At 43.2% G+C, this 14,379-nt stretch overlaps 1 protein-coding gene across 3 annotated transcripts in view; it reads right to left on the bottom strand.

The window, feature by feature from the left end:
• Col14a1 (collagen, type XIV, alpha 1) overlaps positions 1 to 14,379 on the bottom strand; it is a 213,160-nt gene that overhangs the window by 15,420 nt on the left and 183,361 nt on the right. For all 3 annotated transcript variants that reach the window (XM_006520385.4, NM_001368422.1, NM_181277.4), the window contains exons 43-45: positions 7,871 to 7,906; positions 6,902 to 6,968; positions 3,817 to 4,005 (exon numbers count right to left, since the gene is read on the bottom strand). In XM_006520385.4, the coding sequence (XP_006520448.1) occupies positions 3,817 to 4,005; positions 6,902 to 6,968; positions 7,871 to 7,906 (292 nt within the window). The remainder of the gene's footprint in view (positions 1 to 3,816; positions 4,006 to 6,901; positions 6,969 to 7,870; positions 7,907 to 14,379) is intronic.

Here is a 14,379-nt window from a genome sequence, read left to right as displayed (position 1 = left end):
GCCAATGAGCACAAGGTATTTGCTCCATATTTACCAACATTCTTTCTTATCAAAGTCCACACTTACATCCTTCTCTAAAACCTGAAAACCTTTACTTCTACACATCTCAAGGCCCCTGTCACCCCCAGCCTATAACTCAGCATTATTACATCCTTCTTTCATCTCTGGGCCATTCCCAATTTTTGGATGAGGTAGTGTGTGCGTTGGTCCATGATAACTATTGGCAGAGGCGTTTGATGCTGAATAAATTCCAGCCATAAATAATAATATTATCTCTCACATGGAGAAGCCACAAAACCTCACAAAATCCCTGTGCCGAATAAAACTTTGCTGATTTATTGTAGGAAATATACCAAATATGAAATTCAGTTTTAACTGGGAGAAATAAAAAATGAAAATACTGAGTTGGATGGTGCCTTGATCCAACTATTTGAAGAATCATAGAATTAGAGGAATTGTCAATGAAGTCAGAAGTTAACACATTTTATTGATTCTTTCTGAGTAAATTAAAAAGATCTCATCCCGAGTAAATAACTCATTTCAAATAAAGAAAGAAACTCATGGTTGACCTGGTTATATTCTGTTTTCAATTCAAGATACCAGTGTGGATATGAACATTTCAACAACTGGAGTAAGAAACAGAACGGATACATTGACTATTCAGGAAATCTATTTTGGTCACCCTAGTTGGTTACCCAAGAGGCCAAGAAGTTCAGAAAAGCCAGTACATGACTGTGGCATTAAAGGGACGCAAGGAAGAAGGTAAAGCTTGATCCTGATAAAAAGAGCCCACACCCAAGGGCAGTACAGGGTGTAATGAGAGGAACTAAGCAAGCAAGAAAATGTTGGTCCACAGACAAACCGTTTTCTTTGACTATAGTAAGGTAAGGGAAAGCAGATGAGAAACCAGGCTTTATAACAAAAGCATGCTGCTGGGCAGAATGGAGGCCATCAGTCAGCATTGATGTGTGTGAAGGAAACTTCAGCTGGTCTCTCTGAGTCCTCCCATTCTTAGGCTCCTCTTTGTGTTACAATCTAACTGAGAAGAGAGCCGGCAGACTACGATTCCCTGTAAATTGAGTCAGACAGTCTGAGATGAAGTGAGACAAAGGGTCAAGGAAGAGACAGAGAGAAAGACGGCCAGAATGAGCAAAAGTAGTCCCTGAGTTACTAAGGGGAGCTGTGGAAAGCCATCCCTCATTGCTTAGACCAAGTCTCTGTCCTTCATTTTCTAGTACTCTCTACAAGCTAAGAATGTTTGGCCAGTTCTCAAAGGAAGGAGATAAGCAAAGGTACTATGCCAAAGTAGTATTTTTAAAACTGAGGTGATAAAATCCAAGATCTCCTGTGATGCTTAGTGTGTGAATTTGACACAACCTTGGGAAGAGAGTCTCAGTGAGGGACTGTTTAGAGAAGTTTGGTCTACGGACATTTCTATAGAAGTCTGTGTTGACTGCCTTAATTGATGTGGGAAGACTCAGTCTCAAAATGGTCTGTATCTGTCCCCTGATTTGGGTTCTTGACTATATAAGAGTATAGAAAAATAGCTGAGTACCGTGTGTGTGTGTGTGTGTGTGTGTGTGTGTGTGTGTGTGTGTGTGTGTGTGTGCATTGATTTCTCCCTGCCCTTGACTGCAGATGTGGAGTGACTAGCTGTTTTAACTTCCCATTGCTTTGACATCCCTGCTGTGATGGACTGTCACCTGCAAGTGTGAGTTAAGATAAAAACCCTTTCTCTGGGGTTCTTACTCTGGGAAAGTACTAAATTACTCTTGTAAGAAAGTATTTTATCACATCAACATAAATGAAACTAAATCACGCCCACCCACGCTCAACGAGTCACTTGCCTGTTCCTGAAAGTGCTGGGATTAAAGTTGTGGGCCAACATGCCCCACTCACTTACGTATATTTCTATATATTTTACTCTACAGCATGTTTTTTTTTAAGAAGCTTGAACAACTACAACAGAGAAACCAAATGGAGGACTTCTGATGAAACACTGGCCAATGGAAGGAGGCTGTGTGTCTTCAGCCTCAGCAGGGAGAGAGCTTCATTTGAAGCCTGTGCTAGAGACTATCCGTCAGCCATGTTTCTTTTACTCTTGCTTTCACAGTTATTATACTGATGAGTAACAGTATGTATTTTTCCTCATTATGAAACAGTGCTCTCTTAAGATGGACTTATATAATTATAGATAATTATAATAATCATGATAATTATAATTGATACAATGAAAAAAAAAACCAAAACCTCCTGTTTCTTACTACTGGTGCTGCCATTGGCTGACTTTGAGCCTTGTTTGGCCTCAGTACCTTCATGTGCTTCCTTTTATATAAAACTGGAGGGCCAGGAGAGCAGATGGCTAAGGGCTTCAATTTAAATTCAATTGCACACACACACAATGGAGTCATGCCATGGAAATTCATATACTCAACGGTTGTCAAGCTACCATTTGAGAACTCCTGGGTGATTTTCCTCTGATCTAATCACTCAGTTAATCTTGCAGTATAGGAAAGACTCCATTTGGCGAGAGCAGAGTACAGATTTCCATAAAGAGCAAAGTCAACTGTCGCTTGCTGAGAGTGGCTTGGGTGCTGGCTCTAAGTTCTGTGAGTCACAGTTTCTCTAGCAGCAACACCCTTGAAGAGTGCCCTGTTGGCAGAAGGACATTCCCTTGGATGGCCAGATCTTTGGTGCATTGGAAGGGCATTAAGCCCTTCTTTCTGACTTTGTGCTTTGCATGATAATCACAACCAGACCATAATCAATGTGACAGCCATGGAGGAAATGAAGTTAAAAGCACTGTGCACTGCCAATCACAACGCGCTGACTCTCATGCCCAGCACTCTAGCTGTCAGCTAATGTCAGAGGCACATGAAACTGGAAGTAAATGTACCACGTGTTCAGGGGTTGCTTTATTTCTGCACTAGGGTGATCAGTGTGGGGTTTATGCACAGGAGAGGATTAGCCTGAACCTTGCACTAAGAAGATGCATAACCCAAGGGGAAGAGGATTTCTTTGAAAGGTAGAAAAACAAATTAAATGTATGAAAATGAAGAAGCAGAAACACACCTATTCAGTGATCATGTGATTTTTTGTTTTTAAGTTCATTTATATGATACTACCTACACCCCTGTAAGTAAGACTCAGAGAATATCACAGAAAAGCCTGAGAACTGAGACAACCATTGCACAACAGACTTCTCTGGACATGACAGGGATGCTGCACCCATGAACTCTCAGCAATATGGTTGCCTGCGTAAGATCGTACCAGCCAATATACCGATACGGATGAGGAGAAAGTTGACAAGGCTCTACCGCTAAAGGAGGAACTACAGGAAGTAAATGACTGCCACTCATGAACCCCGTGACAGGTGCCACAATCCTACATTGTCAGCCCTCCACAGAGGTCCACATGGGCAATGTAACTGGACTCGGTAAGTTGCATATGTCTGTATACACAAAGAAAAGTAATTGTAGACAAGTTTGTGAATCTGAGGGGGCATAACAGAGGGACAAGGGAGGTATGGAAAAGACAGAAACTGTGCACTCACATAGACAGTTATCAATTACATAAAAGCCTCTGAGACATGAGGTAGGCTTCTGGCCCTACTCAGTCACACAGTAGATATACTCTGATAAACAGGTATGTTGCTTAGTTGTCTCAGTCTCAGAACATATAAGAAATTTAGTCAAAAGGGCAGAGTTAATTTTATTCTTTATTTCAGAGTCTGTCACTGTATAAGCTCCATGGTCACACTCTGATTCACTGTCCCCTTCCCTGGAGATAGCCTGTGAGAAAAGTAGTCCCGCTTACCTCGTTCTCCTGGGGTCCCCGGAACTCCTGCATTTCCTGGGAAGCCTGGGGTACCTGGGGGTCCTTGTTCTCCAGGGGTTCCAGGTGAACCTGGTCTCCCGGGCTCCCCAGGAGGGCCCTGGATGGTCCGGATAGATGAGGACTGGCTGGGGATCTGGTTGAGGATGGCTGTGTACCTGGCCATGTGACCTGAGCAACAAGAGATGAATGAACTGTCACACAGTTAAAGGGGAAATTGGAGTGCAGTACTGCGAACCTCCCAATAGCTCTGTCAGATGTCCACTGAGGACAGGCACGCCCTTCTGAGATAGGCTCATCTGTGTGTGTAACTTAGTGTTTTTGCATTTTCTCCAGGATGATGTTAATGGCCAGGCTACGTTCAAGTCACATCTCATGTGTTTGGAATTCCACAGTTCATGTGAGCGTCGCAATAAACACTACTGAACAGAAGTCATACATTTTACACTCACCCTAACATTTACCTGACCCCTGACCCCTCACCCTGATGCCTTTCCCTGCAGCAATTTCCCTCCACATGTCTTAGTTGTCTTTGTTCCAAACCACGAAGCCCGCTCCACCCTTCTGCTCTCCAATCCCCAGGCAAGGCCTGTCTCCACTCAACTCTGGTTGCCAAGATGGGTTTTCAGGAACCTTTGCCTGTGTCCCAGCTACAGCTGCCCCTGTCCTAGGCTTGAAAAATAATAATAATGAAATCCTGTTGCTCTCTCATAACCTCTTAACTCAGTTTGGAAGAACACATTTTAACAATGATAAATAATGTCCTAATAGCATGATACTTCATTTTCCAACATCTTTGAAGGTGACATTTCCCCTACAGGTGACCGCTATTCATCTCCATTTATTATTTTGGTGTGTAGGGTCACCCACTCTTTTGTGGATTTGGGGGGCTGTTTCTGAGATGGGGGGGGTTGTGTCTCAGGATTACAGGCATGCCATTGCTAAGTCTGCTCTGCGTGGTGCTAGGGACTGAACCTAAGACCAGCAATCTACCAACTGAGCTGCCTCCTCAGATACATTTATTTCCTTTTAAATACTTAAATCTAAATGAAAGTATTAATCATATTTTACATGTATTTAGTATATGTAAATACGTCCAATGCATTCTTTCCTTAAACAGTGAACTATGAGCGTGATGGGGAGACCATCTCCTGATTCAATCAGCAGGCACGTCCTCCGCTGTTTGGGCAGGTGAGGCATCTGTCTTTTTCACTTCCTTCTTTGACAGGAGCTGTCGTTCATCACTTCCTCAGCTGTCATCACTCCCCTCCCCTTCCCCCCCCCCCCGTTTCCTATATACCGCTTCTTAGCATAATTCCTGTGATCAACTACGAATGAAAACCCAGCTGACTGGGGTTATGTGGAAGGATTTGCACACCCAGAAAGCGGTTCAGGGTGGGAGTTTATGTAACACAGAGCACTGTTTAAGGAGACAGCCAAGGTGCAACAGAGGCCGCCATTTCCTCCTGTGACTGACAGGCCCTCTCTACTGCACGGATTCCTTTCAGACCTTGTCTCACTTCTGACCTCTCCACTCCTAGAAGTCACTTGTCAGAGTCTGAGAATTTCGAAGGGAGAAAACTCTTGTACTGGGCCCTCAGCTTTTAGAGCATGTATTAAATAGTCACATGTTATCCAAGGCTTTGGTTCTATAGTAAAATAAGGCAACAGATACTGTGGATCAATCTTCCTGCTGTGTGTAGGGAGTCTTGGGAGGATTCAGCCCACTGCAATTTCATCCAAGTTTAATCTTCTACTCATTTGCATTGCCCATTTGAGATAAGAAACCTCTGAGACAGTGCAAAGCATATGTGAGCTTTGGGTATATCCTTCTTTAAAAGTGCCTGAAGTCCAATGTCCCTTGTAGAATTTATTGCTTTTGAAGATCTTATTTTGTCACTAATTATAACTATTTTGTTTAATTGGTAAATTTTCTCTTACTGTGAGCACCATAGAATTAGATAGAGACACAGCCCACAGAGGAAGACAACTATGTTTGATGATGGTAGCTTTGTCCTCCTTCTGCTCGTGGAAGGATCTGGGTTTATCCCAAAGGAACAGGTGGAATTCGGGATCTTGCCAACAGACCTTCTTGGCACTTGCTGGGCTCTACTGGCCCGAATCCCAAACTTCTCTGGGTTAAAGTAAATACAACCCAGAGGGAGATAAGGAAACTACTTAGAAAATATCATCCCTGGGGGAGGAGGTTGCTATCAGTGTGGGGAGGGGGTGGGCATTGGAGTTCAGCTAGAGTTGGGTGGGTTAGAGAGGAATTGTTGTTTTTACTTGGCCTCAAACAGTCTGGAACTAAACATATTCATGGCAAAGAGAAGGGCCCACCCTAAGTAACCTTGTGGTTAGATTTTTGAGGCAAATATATATATATAATAAATAGGCATGTATACAAAATGGGTGAGCACAGGAATCTGTTGTTGAAATAAGTGCTGTTTAAACATTCGGGTTTGAAAATAAAGAAATGAAATAAGGTTGCAGCAAGAGTGTTCTGGTATGACTTTGGGTATGATGCCCAACTGTCATATCAGATGTCATAATAACCCTATGTGTATGGATGGGTGTGTGTGTGTTGGCATATAGCCTAAGGAATCAAAGGAAGGGCCTTGGGCTAACCAAATGCAATGGCTATAGACTGGATAAGAAAGGAAATGTGATTAATCCGTGAGCCAGTAGAAACAAGCACCAAGGTCATCTTGATTCTGAGCGGGTCTGGTAGTCTTCAAGTGCTTAACATTTGAGAAAGAACCCATCCATTTGATGGGGGGTGGGGGGGGAGGAGAAAAGGAAGATCACAGCAGCTAATTAAATTTGCATATGCAAATCAATGCTTCTTGAACTGAGGAAATGGGAGTCTGGCTCCTGTGCCATCCTTGTACAGCTCTGGGGCAATCTATTAGGCTGGTCGGTGGTTCAGAGAGGGGATTTGTAAAGCGATGTGTACACAGCAATCCAGAGCATTGACGGGGTCTTCCTTGGCCTCTCTAGTCCTGGGATGGGAAACATACTTTGGACAGGAATGAGACAGGACATGGGTGACCAGGGTTGCACTTACTCTGAATGAGCTGCTCGCATACTTGACGTGCCACCGCCCTCACCATGGCTTGAGACTGCAGGTCTCCCTGGATGGGAAGGAAGTATATTCCTCAAGCATGGCCACTGCACAGCCATACAGCGGGGACATAGCTGGCCTGACCCATTGTTCCCACCTAGACTCTAGGCTCCTAGCAACAGGGAGGGCTAACCACTGTGGTTAATGCAGGAGACAATTTGTATCCCGGATTGATGGTTCCTGAAAGTCTTTGTTTATTAGATTAATGAGCTCAAATAAACACTGTTGGTCCCAGATTCTAAAAAAAATTAACAATATCTAAACATACTCATACATATTTAATACCTTCCCAAGTGATGGTTCATTTAATACTAATAACAACCCATAGGGAAACTGTTAAGCCCATGTTATAGCTAATCAGCTTTAAACACATTGCCTAAGTGGTCACAGCAATAACCTGTTGAACCCAAGACCAGCAATGCCAAGACCACGACTACATTAGAAGCCTCACAACATCTACAGAGACTCAGTGGGCACCAGAATTAAGGTGAGTTCAATTTCAAGGTCTTTCTTTGATTCTATCCAACCGCCGTCTTGCTTCTTGCCAATACTATGTCTTCAGGAAAACGAGAGTCCTGGCTGGAATTAGTATAAAGCCATCCACATCCATTATGACAGTCTTCCACATCTATTATGTTATTTCCATCTCAGCTCCAGTTTATGAGCTTAAGGAATTCCTTACGGAATGGAGCTCAAGGTCAAGGAGCCAGATGAGAGCAGCTATACAACTGAAAATCCTCTCCTGGCCTCCAACCCACCCAGATGTTTCCCCCTGTGAAATTCATGTGCTTTTAAATGAAAGACTACTGGAGCAGCAGTGATTACCACAGGTGGCAGTGACCGTTCCTCCTGAGGCTTGGGCAAGGGCTATGTGCAGCCACCTATAGCCAGAAGCTCCTTTAAACGACTTACCCGTTCACCTCGCTCTCCCTTCGCTCCAGGGACACCCTGTAAGAGTGAAGAATACATTTCAAGTTACTTAGAATGCTGTGCTCAGCGATGAGTCACGAGAGTACATCTCTTCCTAGCTGACAGAGGCATTTCTTGCAAACATGGGTGAAAACGGGCAACGGGAATAAAGTAGGGAACAACCTACAGTCCCACCGTGCAGAACAGCTGATTTACACACTTCACCCCGTTGGATCTTTCATGCAGAGATGTGACAGTTCGGAACTATGGGAGTCAAATGGTATAGTGGTACTGCTATGTAACTACATTCCCACCATGGCTAACCTTTGCAGCTTCCTACACTGAACACCACACAGTGGGACGAACTCTATAGACTGCTTCATAATGATCCCATAAACAACTTCTAGGAAGTTTTTTAATAAAAGTTCTAGAAAAGAATATCCATTAAAAAATGCAGAGAACTCCACTGAATCTAGCAGTTAAAGGAAGAGATGGCATCCATGAAACCCCACAGCCTCATTCTGCTGCCTCTGCCAGGATGGCATGAGTCTCCTGGAGTCTCTACAACACTGATGTGCATGTGCGCATGTGCTGTCAGCTGAATTTTTATTTAAATTCATCGCTTTGCTACTTTTGACATAAGACAATTTACTGTTACTGTAAAGTATTTATTGAGAAATACAATGTTTCTAGGGTTTCTGCTTAAAAGGAAAACAGATGTCCTCAGAAGGCAATCCTATTTCTTTGTCAGCTCACAGGCAATATGGCTGCCACCTTTCTGTAATTACTCCTAGAGGTGTGAACAGAATCCACAGGTGGAACCTGGCACATCATCAGACTGTTTCCTGTTCCTACTTCAGTCTCAACAGGTCCCAAAGCAAACGCAATGTAAAGTTCAAATTCTGATTTGTTAAGTTACCCAAGTCCAAAATTCTTGGTTCACTTCATAGGGTCTAGGGAAACAGAATGCTATGACTTAGTGTTTTTCAGATGCTGGCAGTGGGACGGTTTCTTCCCCAGTTGGTTTCAAGATACACACAGTCATAGGTGGAGTGCATGGTGGAAGGGAAACCAACGGAGACCTCTCCTGATTAGGTGGCAACAAATCTACCATTTCTCCTCTCTCTTTCCAGCAGAGCCCTTTAATTCTACTTAGCACACACATAAGTGTGCACAGTGTACGCACACACTCGCGCGCGCACACACACAGAGGTGTGTATACATGCACGCACACACACACACATCCATGCACACCACTCCTTTTAAAAACTACATTTCTTATGCCCTCCAGTGTTTAGCATCTCCTACCAGGGCACTTGCAACACTCCGACCTCCCTGCCTATACACCATGCACACAATCACTGGTCTCATTCTTCCTGGAAGCCACCAGCATACAATTGAGGTAACCCAGTGACTTGACTTGTAGCATCACTTCTATTCTTCTAAATCACATAGTGATGTTTAAATACATGACAAAGTCCAAGTCTTAAGTATGTAAGTAAATAAAGTATTTTATAGTTTGGTCCCAAACTCCCTATCTCTTATTCTTGAAAATTCTACCTTTTCCTTCTTACTGGCCCAGTCTATTATAGATAGGAACAACTGATCCATGAGAAAAGTATTAACTGTAGATCAACTGGCTTCAGTGTCATCAGCAGGGATATTGTAATACAATGCTCAGTTTGAGAATCGAGTCTCCAACACCAAATCTTCACCGTTGGATACGTTTAATGGGTTAATTCCTGGGTTTCATGAGAGAGGTTTCTAAAAACTACCATACACCTTTTTTTCTCAAACCACTGAGACTGATTACACAAATCCTTGCATAAAGTTGTCATTCAAACATTTGCCTACGCCCAACATTAAATTGAACTCTGGGACAGCCGTTTATCTCCCTGGATTTGTATTTCCCTTTACCATGCCCCCCAAAAAATGATAAAATATTAACTATATTTTTTTACAATAATTGTAAATTGATCCTTTGGTGTGCTATCAGATAATTTTTCAAGGTTGCAAATTAGATCTATAATCAGCTAAGCACAAGAGAATCGTTCTTCACTCACGTATATCATCACAGAATCTTGGTACTGGTTATTACAGTGCTCACTTGAAAATTCTTTCAATTTGAAAATTTAGAGGCTGGAGAGAGAGTTCAGCAGCTAAGAGAGCATTCTGCTCTTCCATAGGACCTGGGTTCTCACAGGGTGAATCAGCTGTAACTCTAGCTCCAGGGAATCTGATGCCCTCTTCTGGCCTCTGTAGGCACTGCACCCATGTGCACAAACCCACACACATATACACATAATTAAACATAAAACTATAAAATGCCTTTTTAAATAAGAAGAAGGAAGGGGAGGTGGGCACAAAGTCTCACCCCTAGCCAAGGAGTGGCAATTGATAGCTTCTGGGAGAGAAAGAGTCCATTTTCTCTAAGAGTGTAGCCTCTGGTAAATTACCTGCACTCCAATGGAAGGCTCCATACCCAACAATATGTGAGCAATACAAACTGGGGAGAGGACATTTTTAAAAAAAAGAGACACAAAGTTGGGTGGGTAGGAAAGTGAGAGTGGATCTGGGAAGAGTCTGATCGGAGTGTGAATATGATCAAGACTTATATAAAATTCTCCAAGAACTAATAAAAGCAAAATAAATAAAATTTAATGTTTCTTGAGTTCATTGAAGCCAAAGCCATTCAATGAAGGGATCTCTTGAGAAGAAGGCTCACAGTTTATAATCTCACATGGTGATGGTTGGAAATATGTGGGTAAAGAGTCTGTAAGGAGATTCCAACTTGTAGAAAGAAAGCAGCTCCTGGTTGGCCTGTGAGCTCCACAAGGCTAGGTCTGTGTCTAACCAAGGGATTTCCATAGCCCAAGCTCCAGAGATTGTGTGCGACATGGCAGGGGCTCAAACATACATGCTAACAGAATGAATGAATGGCCAGCCTTCATCTCAAATCTGCATTATTAGTCAATCTGTAATTTGCTTCAAATACCTGGATTGAAAAGCAAAAGAAAAACATTGAAAACACACTACAGTGAATTGCTAGAGGGTTATAAAAAGTGTTCACTTTTTTTTTTTTTTTTTGGTTTTTCCGAGGCAGGGTTTCTCTGTGTAGCCCTGGCTGTCCTGGAACTCACTTTGTAGACCAGGCTGGCCTCGAACTCAGAAATCCGCCTGCCTCTGCCTCCCGAGTGCTGGGATTAAAGGCATGCGCCACCACGCCCAGCCTAAGTGTTCACTTTTTAAAAAAAATACCCACTTCCACAAGAAAAATCTGTTTGTAAAAACAAGGTTTATACAACACCCCCCTCTCTTCCTCTCCCTCTCACCTTCCCCTTCTCTGTGTGTGTGTGCCAGCCTAAATTTATTTTGTCAATAACTGCACAATCCATGCCCTTCTTCCTTGCCACCTAGCATCTCTGATTTCAAGAGGACAAAATTCTAGAGATGACTGTGTTCACTGGGAGATCCTGATGGGGACAAGAGTTACATATGCCGTGCAAAAAGGAAACAACTTTAGGGGCATTAGATACAAACGAAAAGCCTGCAGTCAAAAGTAAATAACTGACATTTTAATATATTCAGAAATTGTACATTTTAATGCTGAATACTTTTAGTTTGCCTTGACAAGCTAAAAGTATTCTGGTATCTCATATGCATTCGCTCAGTTAACCCTTCCAATAGCCTTATAAGATAGGGTTTTTTTTTTTTCTGTCCCTATAATATTCCTGTGAGGTTAATTTATGCCATCCTTACAACAACTGCATAAGACAGTCCCAGTTTACAGATTAGGAAAACCATGCATAGACAGCTTAAGTCATTTGCCCCATATCAAACAGTAAGGGGCATGGAAGAGCTGTAACTTAGGGTGAGTTTTTTGACTCAGGTTCTATCTGTTGCTTGGCTAGAAGAGAGTGTTTATAACAGCCATGAGCCAGAATCCTTTATTGCAATGAAGAAAAAAAATTTCGTAATGAAGACAAAAATCAAGCAGACATGCCACACCCCCACATACCTAATTCTAATGATTCAGAATGAAGTCATTAAAAAAACAAAACAAAACAAAACAACAGCTTTGAGCCAGGCATGGTGGCCCACACACTTACAGTACTGAGGCAGGAATATTACCCTGACTTCAAGCCCAACCTGGGCCACACAGTGAGATCTTGTGTTAACAAACAAACAAAAACACAGAAAACCTTCAATCTTCAACACTTTAATTTCGACTTCAACATGTCTGTCTACATTTCCTTTGGTGCCGTTTGATATATTAGCATGATTGAAAATATGTCATATTTAAAGACAGAAATTAGAGACCGAACTTGGTTGGTGAGGGAAGCAGACAGCATTTCCTACTGGCATTTTTCTGGCATAAAGAGATATACGTGTTTAATTAGGCCTGAAACTCCCCAAACTCCATCTCATGATGCTTGTTACTGAGTTGCTAGGAGACAGAACTATACAGTCTCGGTGAACGCTCTTCTTAGTGAAACAGTACATATAGCAGGTAATTATGGCTGATTCCAACTTCACTGACATAATTCCTTTGATTTTTGCAAAGTAAAAACAAAACAAAAAAAATTCCTGAGCACATGAAGGCCCATAACCCCACCAAAGTATGCTTTGGGGAAAACACATAGTTCCCGTGGATGGAGGCAGGAAAAAGGGGTGTATTTTTCCTTTAACTTCAGGAACACTTGAAATGTAAAGAAATACAGTAGCTACATTCATAGATTCACAGAAGTGTGGGGCTGAAAGGGAAAAAGTGATCTCATAGTCCAAAGCCCACAGGCTGAAGCTGCCTGTCACACAATCCAACCCCCAGCAGGCTTCAAGACCCTCGGTGTCCTGACCCTGACAGTAAGAGTAACCTAGTCTCCCTAAACAGCAGCCTGAGAACATGAATGCCCTCTCCACTCTTTTCCTCTCTTTCCCTACCACATCCCACCTTCTCCTTTTCTTTTTTCTTTATTAATAATTTAATTCATTTACTTTTCAAATGATATCCCCTTTCTGGGTCACCCCTCCACAGACCCCACCCCAACCCATCCTCCCTATCCCGCATGCCTCCCCTGCCCCTTTACCTCTATGAGACTACTCCTCCACCCACTCACCCACTCGTGCCTCATGGCTTTAACATCCCCCTATGCTGGGCATCAAGCCTCCACAGAACCAAGGTCATCCTTCCCATTGATGTCAGATAAGGTCATCTTCTGCTACATATGTATCTGGAGCCATGGATCCCTCCATATATACTCTTTCGTTGGTGGTTTAGTCCCTGGGAGCCCCAGGTGGTCCAGTTAGTTGGTGTTGTTCTTCCTATGGGGTTGCAATCCCCTTCCGCTCCTTCAGTCCTTCCCCTAGCTCTTCCATTGGGGTCCCCAGGCTCAGGTCGATGGTTGTGTGCAAGTATCTACATCTGTATTGGTCAGGTGCTGGCAGAAGCTCTCAGGGAACAGCCATACCAGACTCCTGTCAGCAAGTGTTTCTTGGCATCAGCAAGAGTGTGGGGGTTTCGTGTCTGTAGATGGGATGGACCCCTAGGTTGGACAGTCTCTGGATGACCTTTCCTTCAGTCTCTGTCCCACCTTTTGTCCCTGTCTTTCCTTTGGACAGAAACATTTCTGGGTTTCAACCCCTTCTCCTTTTTTCTTCCCCTGTCTTTCTTCCTCCCCTTCTTCCCACAAATATGTAGAAAGTACTCTGTGTCTCTGATGGTAAAGAGGTATACAACCACAATGACATCCTGGAGCTGTCTTTCAGTCACAAGACAGACATCAAGAGCCAGAAGAGTCAGGCAACTGCCTGAGGTAGGGAGGACTTGCATAAAATGCAGGCTATATGGTTGTGTTCAGTTATGTGGCTCCTATAGATATGAGCCCCACAGAGATGCAACGTATTTGAACATTTTATACAGGGCTCTTTAAATAATGGCCTTACCTATGAAAATGTGGCCTCAGAAGTAAAAAGCCCCTTCACAAGCCTCACCATGCATGCAATCCATGTCATGAGAGCACTGTATTTAAGCCAATGCCTAGAGAAGAAATAGATGCCTGGCAGTAGCAATGTCCATCCACCCAAGGAGCTGGTGTAGAATGTACCGTACAGAAGTAAGCATTGCTGGCGTCTACTGTAGGAAACACACGGCTGCTTTCTGTGGCACAGTCTTTCTTGGTTCCTTTCCCTCAGTTTCCTAGACAGATATCTATGTGAAATCAATCAAGGCCTTAACGGCACAAGAGGGAGCCTGCTTTAATAATCATCCCAGCCTGGCAGCTAGCAGGCATGTGGGAGCCTGGCAGCCTGGGATGCAAGGAAAATCCTGAACTCTAGTGCAGAGAACAACTCGCTTTGGATGGGAACTGCATGAGCCTGCTGTAGCATCCCTACGCAGCAGTTATAGGTCACCTTCTGCTTCTAATAAAAGTGTCAGTGGCATGAGGCCTCTCTTGTAGCCACCAAACGCCTTTCTCGGCTGATAGATGATAAAGCTACTATTAGGTGACCTA

The sequence above is a fragment of the Mus musculus genome, chromosome 15 (genome assembly GCF_000001635.26).
Source record: "Mus musculus strain C57BL/6J chromosome 15, GRCm38.p6 C57BL/6J".
In the NCBI taxonomy this organism is placed as follows: Eukaryota; Metazoa; Chordata; class Mammalia; order Rodentia; family Muridae; genus Mus; species Mus musculus.
Note: the sequence above shows the minus strand (reverse complement) of the source record. Positions and strands in the feature narration are given on the sequence as shown.